Here is a 20,184-nt window from a genome sequence, read left to right as displayed (position 1 = left end):
AGCCCTACATAATTTAAGTGGTTTTAATGGTTTTAGAGTGATAAAGATATACAGCACTGAAACAGACCCTTCAATCCAATCCAACTTGTCCATGCTGTCCAGATATCCTAAATAAATTTAGTCCCATTTGCCAACATTTGGCCCATATCCCTTTTATTCAACCCTTCCTACTCAAATACCCATCTAGATGCCTTTTAAATGTTGTAACTGTACAGCCTCCACCACATTCTCTGGCAGCTCATTCTATACATGCACTGCCTTTGGCTGTCTTCTTCGTTTTTAAAGTGCCATTGTTTTGATATTTTTTGTCCAAAGTTCCAAAACCATGCAATAGCTTATAAAACAGTAATTACTACTCCTAGAATTTGAAAAAATCCATTTCAACATTGAACAACCATTAAAAAAGGAGCAGTTCTTACAGCCACAACTTTTTTCCATCGTCCATCTTGGATTACCCAGAGCTTTAAAATACTTTTACAAATACCAACTCTAAGAATCTTCCAGTTTGACTCAAGATTTATTCACTCTTCAACTTTTAGCAGTTTTAGCAGCTCAGTTTAATTACTTTTATCCTTTTCCACATAAGAACTTACATGAGCACTGAGAAATTCTGTGTTTTTTTCTTTATCTCTGAAATCTCTGTTTAATTTAATCCTCTTTATCTCCCTTGCCTTTGACCAGCATTTCAGCTCAATATCTTTCCCAGTTTTCCCATGGAGTTGTACTCTCTTCTACTCTCTTTTCCCAGCCATTTGCCACTTCTTCATGGTGGAGCTGATTGAGATGCAGGGTTTGAGAGATTGTAGTCTCTGAATGCCAGCAGTAGTAGATTGAATTTATCATTGAATTTTGGGACTGGAAAGCACCAGTGCCATGAGGCTTACTTCAGGATAAAATTAATCGAGCATTAGGAGCGAGGGCAGTGTAATCACAAGATAGAGGAACAACTGGCTGGCTCTGCCTTTAGATCGAGAGTTGAGACTGAACAAGTAACAGAGAATTTGTTTATTGGCAGTCTCTTGCAGATGAGAATGTCTCTCTTCCACTCTCAGGGTGAGTCCGTTGGTGGCTTAACAGAATAAATTGGCTTCTGCAAGTTCTGTTACAGTTGGGGCAGAAGGTGGTCATGGGAAGGGGTGAGTAGGGCGTTGGTGTGGCAGCTTGTTCCTTATGCTGTTTTCACCTAGCTTCTGTTTTTACCCGGTCACAAGTCTCGATATGCTTCCCAGATGCTCCTCATCTTTGGACTGTTTTAAGCCACTTCATCAGTGAGGCCTTGAGGGTATCACTGAAGTGCTTCCTCTGTCTGTTGGGCTCACCTGCCATTTTGAACCTGGGAATAGAGCACCTGCTTGGGAGTCTCATGCTAGGGAATAGACATGACTTCAATTCTGCATGAGATTCGGCTGAGCAGTTGTCTGCTGTTGGTACCATAAACCTTAGACCATTACTCTCAGTCATTTGATTGTCACCATCTAAATGAGGAAGGTGCTCCTCAGAACTCGAACATGCTAATTTTTGGATAATTGGACATTTACTGTTAGGTAGTTCAGATAATTATGTAGAACTTGATTTCATGTACTTATGCCTAACCATCAGCATTGCGTATTCCGATAACCATGATTTGGAGATGCCGGTGTTGGACTGGGGTGTACAAAGTTAAAAATCATACAACACCAGGTTATAGTCCAACAGGTTTATATTATTCTCCACAATCACCTGATGAAGGAGCAGTGCTCCAAAAGCTAGTGCTTCTAAATAAGCTTGTTGGACTATAACCTGGTGTTGTGTGATTTTAAATTTATTCTGATAACATTAAACTAAGACAGCCATTTGTATATCATTTGGAATAATTCAGATTTAACACATTATTGCTAAAAAAAGACTTTAAATAAAGATGAAAATAAAAGGTCTGAAAACCAATTTGTATAATTATCCAGCAGTAAACAGATAGTATGATATTCATGAAAATTTTGCCAGGAATAGAAAACTGTAGCTAAGGATGGATTAAATCAGCTGGTATTATATTTTTCAGAACAGATGAGGATGAAGGGGTATTTAGAATTGTGAAAGGCCAAATGAACTGGATAAACAGGACCTATCTCTCCTACTGAAAATTCAATAACATGGTAGCATGGGGTTTTAAATAATTAGGAGGAGGATTAAAGGAGAGTTGATAAGAAATATTTTAAGCAAAAGGGTGGTGTCAGTCTGAAACTCATACCCTAAAAGGTATGCTGCATTTAAAAATCACGCAGATATACATCTGAAACACCATAATCTACAGGAGTGTAGACCAAGATTTAGAGATTAGCATTGGTTGATGTAATTTTTTTTTACTGGCTGGTACAGTCACAATGGGCTTGCTGTGGCATAAATTTTGAAAGCTTATATACCCTTTACAACATACAGTTTTATTTGTCAATCATAAAACCACATCATAAAGCTTTGCATCATGACAGAATTCAATTTGAACATCTTCATAAATTCAACAGAATGGTTAAGATTATCAGAAATGAGTCAATATCTTTAAAAAAATCTAAAAAAACCCCGAAATAACAACAATCATCATCATATCCAAGGGAAGAAAAGATTTAAGTGACCAGAGAAGATCATGATAAACATGGTGATCAAGCCTGATAAAAGCAGTTTTTCAACTGATCCAACAGTTTTCTGGTTTTCGTAAAGGAGTTTTTGTTTTAAAAAGCAATAATGTTTTAAAATGAATGGACTGATTATAATGGTCCTCCATTTTGAAATATACAAGATGAGTTGGATCAGTATACCTCATTCACCAGTTTTGTCCTTCTGGAAATTTTGTCTGTATTTATTGGGCAATCATTCCATTAAGCATGAGCATGGAAAGGTAGGTTTCAATAGTATTTTGTATGAGAAAACAAGTGTTTAAAATTAATGAATTCCATTCCATATGCTCTACATCAGTTTTTTCACGGTGTACCATGGCACACTGATATGTTGTGAGAACTATCTAGCTGTACCATGAAATTTTGAACAAAGGTAATGCAAATCAGTGTAAAACAAACATTGTTTCAGTTTAAACAATATTCTATCGAACCATTGCCACAAATCATGAAACTTACAAAATTACAAAACATGAAAAGTAATCAAATTAAAAACAGGTAGTTCAATTCTAAAACATGAACATTTTAAATATACGTGGCTAAAGGGTAAAATCAAGATAATGTGTAAAGTGTAGGTGTGCAGTGGTTCAAACAGGGTTAGGAACCATTCCTGTGCATTCTGAGTAATGTCAGATTGTTTGTGGATAAATATAAACGAACACAGAGGAAGAAAGTTTTACTGAATTAGGCAATTTAGGAAAGGAACATTTACAGGACATTATGGCAACTAATGATTTAGAAGGCAAATAGGTCTGAGCAAATCTTAACTTGGTAAATTGATCATAGCAGGAAATAACATTTGTGTCTAGTGTATTGTTAAGTTTCCCTCAAACCATGATGACATCTTCCGCAGTCAATTGGTATAAACCCCATTTAGTTTGTATAAACATTCCCATGTTATTTTCAAAGATGTTACGCTCCCGGTGACCTTAATGATAATTGGAGGTAATTATGGTAACTCGCACCACAATGGGATTAATTCCAGCTGTCAAGATCCATTATTGGATCAAAAGCTCCTACTGTCCCAGCAGAACTAGAATGGAGTAGTGGATGCTGTTAGGACTATGAGGAGGCCCCAGGAAGAAAACAAACATGGATCTGAAAGAAAGGCAAAGAGGAATTAACTGCATGGAGAGCAAACAGGGAGTGAATGTAACTTGATGGGGAAGAGAAGTTTTGGATGCCAGGTTGGAAGCAATAAAGGGTAATGTTTCGGGGCACTGCCCCTAATTCAGAGAGAGAATCAACGAAATGATGTGTCTCTCCCTCCCTTCCTTCTGCCTTTCAGCAAAGTTGTAAGCAAAAGACGTTCCACTTGAGGCTGCATGCCACTGCTCATTGTTTTATGGTGATAGAGGTGAATTAAGTCCTTAAGTGGGCAATAATTGGCCACTTAAGACCCTCAATAAGTATAACGTTTGGTGGGTAGAAAGATGGTGGGCTGGTGACCCAAAGTACTTCATACATCCTTTGATGAAAGTAGGCTTGGTATAGGCCCATAAAATCTAGATCTCTCATCTATTCACTTATAAACTACAACTTAAGAATATCTTATTTTAAGGATCGTAATTTGGATCAACAGTACTCTTAATCACATACCTCCAGTACCTCTGCCCTCAAACCATATCCCTCCAATCCCATACGGAGAGAATCCCCTTGGTCTTCACATTTCACCCCACCGATCTGCAAAATTCTGTGCTATTTTTACCATCTAGAGTCAGACACCACCACCAAAAATATATTTTCCTCCTCACTCATTTCTGTATTCCACAGGGAACGGTCCTTCCTTCTTAGGTCCACACTCCCCACCAAACACCTCTCCACACCTGGCACCTTCCCTTGCCATTATAAGAGGTGCAAATCCTGCACTCACACCTCTCCCCGCCTCCACCCCTCCCCCCCCCAAAGCCTGCTCCATCTCAGTCCAACGCCCCAAAGGATCATTCCAAATCCAGCAGGGATTTATTTGTACATCCTCCAACCCCATTTATTGCATCTGATGGTTTCCTCTACATAAGAGAGTCTGAGTGCAAACTAGCAGAATGGTTCAGGGAACATCTTTTGTCCATAAACACCAACCAACCCCACCTTCCTGTGGCCATACACTTCAAATCCCCCTCCCACTCCCCTGATGAGATATGCATTCTGGACCTCCTCCACTGCTTACTCAAGGCCACCCACAAACAGGGGGATGAACATCTCACCTTCCACCTCGGGAGTCTATAACTACATGGCATGAACATTGAATTCACCAGTTTACAAATCTCCCCTCCCCCTAAATACAATCTTCCAACTAAATCACCCTCTTCACCAGAACTTCCTGTCCATCTTCCTTCCCACCTATTCGCTCCACATTTCCCATTGACCTTTTATAATCACCTCCTACCTTCAGTCAGCTATCGCCATCCCACCTATTTTTCCCCTAGTCTCACCCCCAATTATCTCTCAGCTCCCTTCCCCCTCCCAGTCCGAAAGAAGGGTGTACTCCTTGGATGCTGCTTGACTTGCTGTGCTTTTTCCTGCGACACCTTTTTTCAACTCACTATATCATACAGCAAGAAAAGAAAATACACCACAAATAAAGGAGTATTTTGTGTCTCAAGACCATTTCTACCACAGACCAATTTTCACTACCATGAACTATTATTTCATTTAAATTAAACAAATTAATAGAATAAAGCTGTAAGGAGACATATTTTGTCAAAACGTTTTATCTCACTTTCATCAAAGTGTTTAACAAGACATGCTGAAGCAGATTTATATGTAAACCAATGTTTTAATTAAATTTACCAATTTAAACTGTAAACTTTTGTTGTAAACAATGACTGTTAACTTTTAAAAATTTAGTCATTTTGGGGGATGTGGCATCGCTGGTTGGCCAGTATTTATTACTCATTCCCAGCTCCCCCTGAGCGGTGAGCTGCCTTCTTGAACCATTGCAGTCCACTGGCTGGGTTGACCTACCATGCCATTAGGGAGGGAATTCCAAGATTTTTGACCCAGCAATAGTGAAGGAACAACAATATATTTCCAAGTCAGGATGGCAAGTGGCTCAGAGGGAAACTTGAAGATTGTGGTGTTCCCAAGGATCTGCTGCACTTGTCCTTCAAGATGGAAGTGATCATGGGTTTGGAAGGTGCTGTCTGAGGATCTTTGGTTAAGTTCTGTGGTGCACCTTGTAGATAATACACACTTCTGCTACTGAGCATTGTTGGTGGAGGGAGTGGATGCTTATGATTGTAGTGCCAATCAAGTAGCATGCTTTGTCTTGGACGGTGTCAAGCTTCTTGTTGGGGTTGCGCTCAGCCTGACAAGTGGGAAGCATTCCACTACACTCCTGACTTGTGCCTTGTAGATGGTGGACAGGCTTTGAGGAATCAGGAGGTGAATTTCAAAGGGCGGTGGTAGATTCTCTCTTATTATTGATGGTCATAGCCTGTCATTTGTGTGGCACAAATGTTACTTGTCACTTGACAGCCAAAGCCTGGATATTGTTCAGATCTTGTTGCATTTAAACATGGACTGCTTCAGTATCTGAGTCATGAATGGCACTGAATATTATGCAATCATCAGTGAACATCCCCACTTCTTACCTTATGATGGAGGGAAAGTCATTGATGAAGCAGCTGAATATGGATGGTCTTAGAACACTTCCCTGAGGAACTCCTGCAGCTGAGATGACTGACCTCCAACAATCACAACTATCTTCCTCTGTGTCGTGTATAACTCCAATCACTGGAGAATTTCGTCTCTGATAACCATTGATTGCAGTTTTACTTGGGCTCCTTGATGCCACACTCAGTCAAATGCAGCCCTGATGTCAAACAGCTGTCACTCTCACCTCACCTATTTTGGCCATGTTTGAACCAAGGCTGTAATGATGTCAAGAGCTGAGTAACCCTGGCAGAACCCAAACTGGGCGTCACTGTGCAGGTTATTGCTGAGCAGGTGCTGCTTGATAGCACTGTTGATGACCCCTTCTATCACTTTATTGATGATCAAGAATAGACTGATTGGGCAGTAATTGGCCAGGTTGGATTTGTCTGCTTCTTATGTACAGGACATACCTGGGCGATTTTCCACATTGTTGGTAGATGCCAGTACTGTAACAGTACTGGAACAGCTTGGCTAGGGGAGCAGCAAGTTCTGGAGCACAAGTATTCAGTACTATTGCCAGCATGTTGTCAGGTCCCGTAGCCTTTGCAGTATTCAGAGTCTCTAACCATTTCTTGATGTTGCGTGGAGTGAATCAAATTGGCTGAAGACTGGTATCTGTAATGCTGGGGACCACTGGAGGCAGCCAAGATGGATCATCCACTCAGCACTTCTGGCTGAAGATTGCTGCGAATGCTTCAGTCATTGAAATTGTCAGTCATTATCTAAATGGTGCATCCTTCAGGGTAATGCCTCCAGCAGAGTCCAGTTGGCAATCGATTAGCATTCTCTTCTCATACAGTTTAAATCTTGTGTTTCCTTTATATTTGTATTTCTAGTAAATTGCATTTTGTTGAAAGTAAAAACTGTAAGAGTGCAGTTATATTGATAGTAATTAAGTTTCAATAACCGGTTGATTGACGATTACTGCATCAATAAAATGTGGGCACAAGCAGGGAAGAGTTGGGTGACCAGCAGGAAGATGAGTAAGCATGGGCAGGAAAGGCAGGAGTTCCCTGTGGTCATTCCCTTCTCAAAAAGGTATTTTGGAGAGCATTTTAGATATTTTTGATGAGGGGATTGCCTCTCAGGGGAAAGCAGAAGCAGTAGCAGCACCCAGGTCAGTGGCTCCACGACTAGATCTGTTGTACAGCAGGATGGGTCAAGTGTAGACAAACAGTTGTGATAGGGGACTTTATTGTTAGAGCACAGATAGGTGTTTGTGTGGCCACGTGTGAGACTCCAGGACTCTGGTGCCAGGGTCAAGAATGTCTCTGAGCAGGCACAGGAATATTCTGAAGGGGGAGGTGAACAGCCAGAGGTTGTGGTCCATTTTGGAGTGAATGACAAAGGAAGAAAAAGAGATAAGTTCCTGCAAAGAGGGTGCAGGGAGTTAGATAGAAAGTTGAAAAGCAGAATTTAAAGGGTTGTAATCTCAGCATTACTTCCCATGCCACATTCTTGTGACGTTAGGGATAGGAAGACAGTACAATTAAATATGTGGCTAAAGAGTGAGGGTTTTAGGTATGTAAATCATCGGGATCTCTTCTGGACCAGGTGAGACCTGTACAAGAAGAACAGGTTGCACCTAAATTGGAGGGGCACCAATAGCTAGCAGGGATGTTTGCTAGTGCCATTTGGAAGGGTTTAAACTAGTATAGCGGGGGGGTGGGAACCAAAACACTAGATCAGCAAGTAAAATGATTGAGGTGGAGTCAGAGACCAAGGCCAGAAAGGCTTAGAGGAAGAACAGACAGGAGAGATTACTGAACACGACAGAACTGGCAGTCTGAAGATTCTCTGGGAAGCCAGGGAGGGGACCGCTAAGCCTTTGGATTTGATCTTTATGTCGTCATTGTTGACAGGAATAGTGTCAGAAGACTGGAAGTAGCAAATGTTGTTCCCTTCTTCAAGAAGAGGAATAGAGACAACCCTGGAAATTATAGACCTGTGAGCCTTTCTTCGGTTGTGGGTAAAGTGTTGGAAAGGTTTATAAGAGATAGGATTATAATTATCTAGAAAGGAATAACTTGATTAGAGATAGTCAACTCAGTTTTGTGAAGCGTAGGCTGTATCTCATAAACCTTATTGAGTTCTTTGAGAAGGTGACCAAACAGGTGGATGAGGGTAAAGCAGTTGATGTGGTGTATATGGATTTCAGTAAGGCGTTTGATAAGGTTCCTCACGGTAGGCTATTGCACATAATAGGGAGGCATGGGATTGAGGGTGATTTAGCAGTTTGGATCAGAAACTGGTTAGCTAAAAGAAGACAGAGGGTGGTGGTTGATGGGAAATATTCATCCTGGAGTTCAGTTACTAGTGGTGTACTGCAAGGATCTGTTTTGGGTCCACTGTTGATTGGCATTTTTATAAATGACGTGGATGAGAGCTTATAAGGATGCGTTAGTAAATATGTGGATGATACCAAGGTTAGTAGAGTTGTGGATAGAGACGAAGGATGTTGCAGATTACAGAGGGACATAGATACTGCAGAGCTGGGCTGAGAGGTGGCAAATGGAGTTTGATGTGGAAAAGTGTGAGGTGATTCACTTTGTAAGGAGTAACAGAAATTCGGAATACTGGGCTAATGGTAAGATTCTTCGTAGTGTAGATGAGCAGAGAGATCTTGGTGTTCAGGTACGTAGATTCTTGAAAGCTGCCACTCAGGTTGATAGCATCGTTAAGAAGGCATACAGTGTGTTGGCTTTTGTTGGTAAAGGGATTGAGTTTCTGAACAATGAGATCATGCTACAGCTGTACAAAACTCTGGTGTGGCCACATTTGGAGTATTGTGTACAATCTGGTCACTGCATTATAGGAAGGATGTGGAAGCTTTGGAAAGGGTTCAGAGGAGATTTACTAGGATGTTGCCTAGTATGGAGGGAAGGTTTAGATTAGATTACTTACAGTGTGGAAACAGGCCCTTCGGCCCAACAAGTCCACACCGACCCGCCGAAGCGCAACCCACCCATACCCCTAACCTAACACTACGGGCAATTTAGCTTGGCCAATTCACCTGACCCGCACATCTTTGGACTGTGGGAGGAAACCGGAGCACCCGGAGGAAACCCACGCAGACACGGGGAGAACGTGCAAACTCCACACAGTCAGTCGCCTGAGTCGGGAATTGAACCCGGGTCTCAGGCGCTGTGAGGCAGCAGTGCTAACCACTGTGCCACCGTGCCGCCCACAAAGGTCTTATTCAGAAAGGCTGAGGGACTTGAGGCTGTTTTCATTAGAGAGAAGAAGGTTGAGAGGTGACTTAATTGAGAAATATAAGATAATCAAAGGGTTATAAAGTTTGGACAGTGAGATCCTTTTTCCTCAGATGGCAATGGCTAACACAATGGGATGTAGCTTTAAATTAAGGGGTGATAGATATAGGACAGCTGTCAGAGGTAGTTTCTTTACTCAGAGTAGTAGGGTGTGGAATGGCCTGCTTGCAACAGTAGTAGACTTGCCATCTTTAAGGGCATTTAAATGGTCACTGGATAGGCATATGGACGAGAATGGAATAGTGTAGGTTAGATGGACTTCAGATTGATTCCACAGGTCGGCACAACATCGAGGGCCGAAGGGCCTGTACTGCGCTGTAACGTTCTGTGAGAAGTATATTTGTTTTAATGTGAGGAGTAAGACATAGACCTTAGAGTTTGGATTAACACACAGAACTATGATAATATAGCAATTACAGAGACTTGTTGAAAGAGGATAAGAGTGGCAGCTTAACTTTATGGGATTTAGATATTTCAGGTGAAACAGAGAGATATATAAAAGAGGAAGAGAAGTTGTGATGCTGATCAGGGAGAAAATCACAATTGTATTGAGGGCAGATGCCTTGGAAAGCAGGGTCAACCAGCAAGGCCCTATGGCACAGGAATAGGAATGATGTCCTGTGAAAATGATGGCAAGATTTGGGAATCTTGGATGATAAGACAAATTGAGAGTTTAGGCAAAAAGAAAAAGGAGTCATATGTAAAGTTTGGAAAAGTGAAGATGGACAAAGTCATTAAAGAACACATGGATAACAGGAAAGAACCAAAGCAAGGAATTAAGAGGGCTAAAAAGGCATGAAATGTCTTCGGCAAACAGGATTCAGGAAAATCCCAAATCAGTTTATTCATTTGTAAGGAGCAAGACATTGGCTAGAGAAAGGGTAGGTCCATGCCAGGGCAAAGGAGGGAATTTATGCATGGCGCTAGAGGAAGTGGCTGAGTTTCTTAATGAATACATCAATATTCACAAAGGAGAGTGACATAGTGAGTCTTGGGAAGGATATGTTGATATTCTAGGGCATGTCAATATAAAAAAGGAGAAGTTGGGTGTTTTGAAAAATATGAAGTATACAAGTTCTCAGGACTTGACGGGACCTATCCCAAGATACTGAGACAGACAGGTAATGAAATTGGTGGAGCCTTGTACGAACTCTTTGTATTCTGTTTAGTCACAGAAGAAGTCCCAAGGGACTGGAGAATAGCCAACATTGTTCCTTTATTTAATCCAGAAAATTACAGGCCAGGGAACTTTACATCAATGTTACAAAATGTTTGAGTGGAAATTCTTAGAGATAGGATTTACTCAAATTTGGAAAAATATAGACTTAATAGCGATAGGCAGCATGACTCTGTGTAGGAAGATCCAGTCTCACAAAGTTGATTGAACTTTTTGAGAAAATGACAAAGATGATTGATGAGGGCAGAGTGGCAGTTATTGTCTGTATGGACTTAAGCAAGGCCTTTGACAAGATCGATCATACAGGCTGATACAAAGGTGAAGTCACATCGGATCGCGGTGAACTGGTAAGATGGATACAGAACTGGCTTTGTCATAGCAGACAGAGAATGGTAGTGAAAAGGTGGATTGGAAATCTGTGACCAGTATCTTTTGTAGGGATCAGTGCTGGGATGCTTGGGGCCCTTGTTTGTAATATAACTAAATTATTTGGAAGAAAATGTGTGTGGCCTGATTAGTAAGTTTGCAAATGACACAAAGATTGGAGAAGCTTCAGTTACAGAGGAAGATTGCAAAATGATGCATTTTGGGAGCTCTAATGCAGGAAAGAAGTATATAGTAAATGACAGAACCCTTAGTAGTATCAACACATAGAGGGATAGTGGTGTATAGTCCACAACCCTATTCCTGAGATGCTGCCTAACCTGCTGTGCTTTAACCAGCAACACATTTTCAGCTGTGATCTCCAGCATCTGCAGACCTCATTTTTTACCCTAGTTCCCTAAAAGTGGCAACATAAGTGGATAAGGTGGTCAAGAAGGCATATGGCATGCTTGTCCTATTGGTTGGGCATAGATTATAAAAATTGGCAAGTCATGTTGCAGCTGTGTAGGATTTTAGTAATGCCACATTTAGAATATTATGTACAGTTCTGATTGAAATGCTATAACAAGGATGTGGAGGCTTTGGAGTTGGTATAGAAATAGTTTACTAGGGTGTTGCCTGGTTTTGAGGATATTAGGTATGAGAAGAGATTGGCCAAACTTAGTTTCTTTTTACTTGACCATCAAGGGATGAGGGCAATGTGATAGAAGTTTACTAAATTATGACAGGCATAAATAAAAGGGATAGTCAGTCTTTTTGCCAGAGTACAAATATCAATTACGAGCGGGACATTGTTTTAAAGTAAAAGGGATAAGTTTAAAGGAGATGTGACAGGCAGGTTTGTTCACACAGATGATGGTAAGTGCCTGGATGTGAAGAGGAGATGGTGGAGACATTTAAGAGGCATCTTGACAGATATTTGAATAGACTGGGAATAGTGCGATAAGGACCTTATAGATACAAAAGGTTTTAGTTTAGAAAGGCATTGTGTGCTAGCACAGTCTTGGTGGATCAAAGGGCCCTTTCCTGTGCTGTACTGTTCACTGTTCTCTGTTCAACCATACAAGCGCAGCAACTTAACACTGTTCAATGCATTTCAATGGTGGGCCAGACAGTGAGGTAAATGTCATCTTCAACAATCAACAGATGAACAGAACAATTCCAAAAAGAACTTTGGGAGATTTGAGTAGAACTCATTAACCTTTCACCTGAGGTTTTTTCATTACTTTCACATAATTTACTTCTACTTTAACAGGAAAGTTTGGGTCATTAATTTCCCCCTAAACTTTATTTGCAATGTTAAAACATTGTGAATATTATTGGAAATCCTGTTCTATTGATCAGTTTAAATTAAAAATACAGTATGACTCCTTTAAGTATGATGTTTCGCATAACAAGTTTAAGAAAAAAAATCAATATTTTTCTCATCTCGATGTACTGAACATCTCAGGGTCATTTTGAACTAGATCTAATTATTTGTAAGTAAACTGCACATTGGAAATCTATATTCACAAAGTATTGCACTTACTTTTGGTTTCTAATTAAAAGTACAACTTAACGGTATGCCATACATCAAACTGCAGTGTTCTGAAATACCGGTCAACTGATCCAATCTTGTTCTATTTCATCAAACAAAATTGAACAGTTTCAAAGAGGTATGGAAGAAAGAGATAAGCAATCTCTCACTGAGCTTAGCTTCAACTGAACATGATAAATCTAGTAAAGTGATATTGCAAATACGTGTATTCGCTGTGGTCAAAAAGTTACACAATAACTGAGGCATACAGATTCACAGTGCAATAGATACTTTTTTCAATCATCAAGTCAACTTGACTTAATAATTGGATCTGGACAGGCAAATTTGTCGTTGAAAGCTAGGATCTTTTCCACCTTGTTCTACCTAATCATGTAAGGCAATGGAGAGATTACTTCTAGCTGAACAAACTTAAGAAACATATCAACAATCTGTGCCACTTAGCCCAGAAAGGCTTTGCAAGTAAATTGACAATTGGACCTGACACACAGGTTATTTTAGTGGTGGAGGATAAAGGAACAAAAACGTAAAATGGGTAATGTGCTCCAGGCAGGAAAATTTCTGTAATACCACAGGTTCAAATCCCACCATGGCAGATAGTGGAAACTGAATTCAATAAAAAAATCTTGTTTTAAGAGTATAATGATGAGCATAAACCATTGTTGATTGTCAGAATCTGGCTCACTAGTGCCCTTTGGAGAAGTAAATAATCCTTACCTGAGTTTGTCTCTTTAATGCTGTCAGGACAAAATGACCCACTTCCTGTGAATGAATTAAAAAAAACTGGGGGCGAGGTCTTGTGAGTCATGAGACTTGAGTTCAAGTCCTACCTGTTACTGAAATGTTTCATAATATTTCTGAATAGGGTTTTAGAAATACATTAAAAATATTGTGACACTACGGCTCTTGTTGTACAGTCGTAATGTTCCTTCTTCTGACCCAAGACACCTAGATTCCAGTCCCTCCTGCTCAAAAAGTGCATAAGGGTATTGCTGAACAGGTTGATCAGAAAATAGTTATACTATTCTTTGACACTAGGGATGTGGGTTTATTAAGGTATACACTGTGTTTCCTTAAACCTTAACACTTTTCTTTCTGTATCCAAGTGACCTGGATTAAGATAAATGCTTTGCACTCCTATGGAAGAAAGTGTATTTTTGATTTCAGTTAAAATTGAAAAGCAACTTTCACAGTTGTTTAACGTAGTCATGCCTTACTGGGTAGCACACTTGAAATTAAGCCCTTCAACTCAGGGAGTCATCACTAAAATTAAAGTTTTATATAAGTACACAAAATAACCCAGTTTAGTTGTCCTTTTAAACTCAGATTGACAGAAAGCATGTACTACTGAACAAGAATTAGATTGTAGTTATACACTGATAAATAATTCCACTACTTAAAACTCTGAGCCCTTAGAAAAATTCTCATACACACAGATACAGACACACTCAGATAGACAAACAACAATTACTGTTATGGCTGAATAGAAAATCTAGGAAGACAGTTCAATGTCCCAGTCCACAAGGTTCACTGACCTGAACCTTTTGGCTTTCCAATGCTTGGCACTCCATAATCTCTCCTCTCTAGACATCTTCCCTTGCTTGCAAGAGGCACAGAGAGATTGGTTCAGCTTCAGTCTCAGTTTATAGCTTCTGAGTTATTGGTTAAATGCAACAGCATACAACAACTGATGATAGATATAAAGTGATTTCCTTAGGCTGCAGATGTAATTTTTTACTGCACAGAAAAGGATATGAACTCTCCTTTCAGCAATCTGAAAGTTTTTGACAATGCCATTAATATCTACCTGGAAGCCAGTTACATAGTTACTGATGGGCAGAAGGTCTTTGCCATTGACAAATGGTTGCCATTCTACAGACCAATCAGTTAATTTTTGCCAACTGAATCTCACTTTCCACACACTCTGTGGTACATGTCTGCAATTACACTTATCCCAGCGCTTAAAAAAGCAAAAACACTTAATTGTTAGCAACTTGCTTTTAAGACGTGCAGCAATCCCTTTCACAAGGCTTGATTCTTTTTTAATTAAAAAAGGACTTTTACACATTTCAGTCCACTTTCAAAAATAAGAAGTTATAGTCTTCACCAGAAGGCAGAGGAAGCCCAGTCTCTGGATTCGTTTAAGAAAGAGTTGGATAGAGCTCTCAAGGATAGTGGAATCAAGAGTTATGGAGATAAGGCAGGAACAGGATACTGATTAAGGATGATCAGCCTTGATCATAATGAATGGTGGTGCAGGCTCAAAGGACAGAATGGCCTACTCCTGCACCTATTGTCTATTGTCTATTGTCACCTGTCTCCACTCTTATAAGATGAAAGTGTTTAAAAAAAAACTTGTTTCATCACAAATTAGGTGATCCATAAACAACACGTAAGATTTACATCCATCCATCATAAAATCAGCATTAAGACCATAAGACCATAAGACATAGGAGTGGAAGTAAGGCCATTCGGCCCATCGAGTCCACTCCGCCATTCAATCATGGCTGATGGGCATTTCAACTCCACTTACCCGCATTCTCCCTGTAGTCCTTAATTCCTTGTGACATCAAGAATCTATCAATCTCTGCCTTGAAGACATTTAGCATCCCAGCCTCCACTGCACTCTGTGGCAATGAATTCCACAGGCCCACCACTCTCTGGCTGAAGAAATGTCTCCGCATTTCTGTTCTGAATTGACCCCCTCTAATTTTAAGGCTGTGTCCACGGATCCTAGTCTCCTCGCCTAACGGAAACAATTTTCTAGCGTCCACCCTTTCCAAGCCATGTATTATCTTGTAAGTTTCTATTAAGTCTCCCCTTAATCTTCTAAACTCTAATGAATACAATCCCAGGATCCTCAGCCGTTCCTCATATGTTCAACCAAACATTCCAGGGATCATCCGTGTGAATACTGGCATGTTCCAGTGCCAGTATGTCCTTCCTGAGGTGTGGGGACCAAAACTGGATACAGTACTTCAAATGGGGCCTAACCAAAGCTTTATAAAGTCTCAGTATCACAACGGTGCTTTTATATTCCAACCCTCTTGAGATAAGTGACAACATTGTATTCGCTTTCTTAATCATGGACTCAACCTGCATGTTTACCTTTAGAGAATCCTCAACTAGCACTTCCAGATCCCTTTGTACTTTGGCTCTATGAATTTTCTCACCATTTAGAAAGTAGTCTATGCTTTTATTCTTTTTTCCAAAGTGCAAAACCTCACATTTGCTCACGTTGAATTCCATCAGCCATTTCCTGGACCACTCTCCCAAACTGTCTAGATCCTTCTGCAGCCTCCCCACTTCCTCAGTACTATCTGCCTGTCCGCCTAAATTCATATCATTGGCAAACTTCACTAGAATGCCCCAGTCCCTTCATCCAGATAATCAATATATAATGTGAACAGCTGCGGCCCCAACACTGAACCCTGCGGGACACCGCTTGTCACCGGCTGCCATTCTGAAAAAGAACCTTTTATCCCAACTCTGTGCCTTCTGTCAGACAACCAATCCTCAATCCATACCAGTAGCTCACCTCAAACACCATGGGCCCTTACCTTACTCAGCAGCCTCCCGTGTGGCACCTTATCAAAGGCCTTTTGGAAGTCTAGATAGACCACATCCACTGGGTTTCCCTGGTCTAACCTACTTGTCACCTCTTCAAAGAATTCCAACAGGTTTGTCAGGCATGACCTCCCCTTACTAAATCCATGTTGAACTTGTTCTAATCAGACTCTGCTCCTCCAAGAATTTAGAAACCTCATCCTTAATGATGGATTCTAGAATTTTATCAACAACTGAGGTTAGGCTAATTGGCCAATATTTTTCCATCTTAATTGCACACTTAACCATATGTGTTACTGTTATGGTCAAGACCAACCCCCTTCAAATATATCAAGAAGAAAGCCTAAACCATAGCTTTTATATTATTTAAAGGTAAGTGTAAGACGTGTGTTCCAGATGTAATTTGGTTGGTCATACTACTTGGATTTAAGCAAAACACACTTTATTCCCAGTTAAAATACAAACAAAAGAAAGAAGAGCTGCTATAACTTAAACTCTATTGGAAAAAAATAACAGCAAAGTAGATTATTTAACTACTAAAGAACAACTGTTCGAATGTCATAACATCTCATAAACACAGATTTGGCAAAAACAAATTCAGCAGATTGTCTTCACATGCAATTCTGGCAGCAGAGAAATACAGAGAACTCCAACTTTTTGCTGTGACTAAGAGAGGTGTATAGAAACTTTCCACAGCCAACTTCAAAACCCCAACAACAACCCCAAAAGCTAAACTAAAACCCTGCTTTTGGATAGACCAATAAAAATGGTTTTGTATTTTGGCTCGGGTTTTCCTTACCTCCAAATGACCTCCTATTAGCATCTCATGTGCTATCTGCAACACCTTGTTCTATTAATACAGCTTGATGATCTTCTGCCCACTTTCATCTGCTTGAGCGTATAATGGTCTACATGTCCTCATTTCATTTGTTATAGTAGCATTCTGGGATACACTCAGATTCTTTTTATATGTATGCTTTTTGATAAAAAATTTTTTTTTTCATCGTTTGGTTGCAATTCAGCAAACATCTCTGAACGAAAAATATCCATTTTGTTCTCCACTTGTTCTTGTTTCTCCTCAAACATTTGATCAAACATAGGTTTTTTCTGATCTTTCCTTCTTGTTTTCTCCTCTTGTTTCAATTTGTGGTTTTGTAGCCTTGTTATCATACAGCCAGGAAAAATCTCAGGATATGCTCTTTGCATTTTATCACTGCCTTTTCGACCACAATAGGCATCAATCCCACCTGTGCTATGGCTATACCATCCCCAGTGCAGGTCAAAGTCTGAGAATCTCTATGGAGAATAATTCATCTCCTGACTCCCAAAGTCAATCTACCATCAAGGCAAAAATCTAAGGCATATTTTTGAAACAGATCTTAAACAGATTCACTTGCCTGAATGGCTGTTGCTCCAATCACATTCACGAAGCTTGAAAACATCCAGAACAAAGTAGCCTGCACATTTGGTACCCCATCTACTACCTTCAACATTCACTCCCTCCACCACAAAAATATAGTGGCAGCAATGTGTACCATCTACACAATGCACTGCAGCAACTCACTAGTTTGCCTTCAACAACATCCTTGCAAATGAAACCTCAACCTAGAAGGACAAGGCAAAAGATGAATAGGACCACCACCATCCACTTGAAACCCTTCCAGCCACACACTACACTGACTTGGAATTATATCATATTCATCACTGTCATTGAGTGAAAATCCTGGAACTCCAATCCTAAAAGAACTTTGTATGTGCCAATGTACCACTGTTCTCCTGACCTTCGTCATTGGTTTGCAGCAGTTCCAGAAGGTACTTCACCATCACTTTTGCAACAGCAAATAGGTATGAGCAACAAATGCTGGCCTAAACAGCAACACTAACATCCCAAAGATAAATATATTCAAATAAACTATAGTACCCGGGTAGGGGCCACCAAAAATATCAGTTACCTTCAACACATTTAATGAAAGATGCATACATAGGTATCATGAGAAATTGATGACTGAAGTTAGTCTTTTTACTATTTTACTTAATTTTGATTTTCTTGTCCAATCAACTGCAGAATGGACAATTGCCACTTTTAATGCAACGGATCTAGATTCTGAGCTCTTTAACTGTCATTTAAACTTATCTGGCACATTGAATCATAAGTTGTAGATAGACGCCACAGGAGTTTTCTTCTACACTCCTGTTTGAACCAAGATGGATGTCATGGTTGTGCCAAAATAGCATGGAGATTGTCCAAAATATGTAAATGCACTCACACCAGAACTTCAGATGGGGCCAATATCAAAATAAGACTAAGAGAGGAGTCCAAGTAAACTGCCTGGAATTTCAGGATTCGTATCTATGATGATATTATACAAGTTTAATACCATGCACTCTTCAGAAAACAAGAAATGATTATATTTTTCATTTCTTCATCGATTACTTACCTAAAGCCAAGCCTTGGAGAAGAAGTGCCAATGATCGTACAGGTGTAAGGTTTGGAGTTAAATTGTGAGATGAAAAGTTGTATCCCAATTTGAGCTGTAGCACGATCAAGGGGGGTGTATTTGACAACAATGTCAACTTGTCCATTAGCTGGTATTATTCCTGTGTGAGAAACAAAATAGATTTGTCATACATTTATTGCATACATTGTTCATAATAACTATGATCTTCCTTTTTTTGTTCGAATACAAACACTTGAAACTTCCTAGGTCATTTTCCCTATTTCTTTTCTTCTAATAGACTTCCATACTTCTGGATAGATACATAAATAATCATGAAATTTAATTCCAGGGCCTTATATATTGTTGCTGTAATACCAGCAATGACCATCTTTCCTGGAGCTGCTGGCTCACTGATTGGTCACTGGTGCCTGAAAGTGGATTTTTTTCCTTTTAAGGATCAAAGCCCCTGATGCCAGACAGTCGATTGCTTGAAGTGCATTGATTGGAGGGTTTTGTTGGCCTGCTAATGGGACCATTCAATTCAACCCAGTTTTTGTGTTGAATCTGATGTCAAAGTTAGCATAGTTAAATGGAACAAGCATCCAGGAAACCTTTGGCAAAGCAAAATGTAATTGTCTACAAAAGAAATTCATTTGGACAGTACCATAACACTGAAACACAACATGAAAAAAAGAAGGACACTCTGAAGTTGAAAAAGCTCACTAAGAAATGTACACAGTAAGCCGTAGGTGAACTTTGTGTGAGGAGAAAAATACTTTTAAAGAAAATGGAAAAAACTGTAGCTTCAATGCATCAATAATTTCTTATTTCTTTCACTGAAGAATATCAGTTACTAAATTAACAAAGAAACTGGTGTAGTATGAAGGGCTTATGCTCGAAACGTCGAATTCTCTATTCCTGAGATGCTGCCTGGCCTGCTGTGCTTTGACCAGCAACACATTTGCAGCTAGCATTTTTGAGGATCTAGATCCAGTTAGCTAAAACTTTAAAATAATCATGTATGTGTTAAAGTTTGTTGGAAGGGAAGGAGACCTCATTGGTAAAGTACATGAGTGTCTAAATGTCCACAATCCAGTACTAAGAAGCTATTTCGAAAGCATATGAGCATATTCAATAACTCTTTAAACAATTCTATATAAAGTTTTTTAAAAAATTGTTTGCCCAACGCCTTGTTTAATTCATGTTGAGAATATTACCTCAATTTTATGTTACCTCACATAGTTCGATTCTGAAAAAGGTCTACAGCTATGCAATCATGGCAATAGCTAATTGAGAGACTCTTAGCCATCATAGAAATCTCAGGAACATGGGCCTACAGCCTTTAAAAGCTGAAGTAGTGTTTTGTTATGACTGAACATGGCGTTGGTGAGGCTGCACCTGTACAATGTGTGCAGTTTTGGCCAGTCTCTAAGAAAGGGTGTATTGGCATTGGATGCCATTCAAAAGGGATTCACTCAACTGATTCCCAGCTTAGCTCAGTTGGCTGGATTGT

General features: G+C 39.9%; 1 protein-coding gene across 1 annotated transcript in view; it reads right to left on the bottom strand.

Annotated features, from left to right (window-relative positions):
* Nucleotides 1–20,184, bottom strand: part of cfap221 (cilia and flagella associated protein 221) — a 194,242-nt gene that overhangs the window by 134,668 nt on the left and 39,390 nt on the right. The window contains exon 7 of the mRNA XM_060827750.1: nt 18,672–18,831. Within this exon, the coding sequence (XP_060683733.1) occupies nt 18,672–18,831 (160 nt within the window). The remainder of the gene's footprint in view (nt 1–18,671; nt 18,832–20,184) is intronic.

This window comes from Hemiscyllium ocellatum, chromosome 7 (assembly GCF_020745735.1).
Source record: "Hemiscyllium ocellatum isolate sHemOce1 chromosome 7, sHemOce1.pat.X.cur, whole genome shotgun sequence".
Taxonomy (NCBI): domain Eukaryota; kingdom Metazoa; phylum Chordata; class Chondrichthyes; order Orectolobiformes; family Hemiscylliidae; genus Hemiscyllium; species Hemiscyllium ocellatum.
This window is presented reverse-complemented; position numbering and strand designations above follow the sequence as displayed.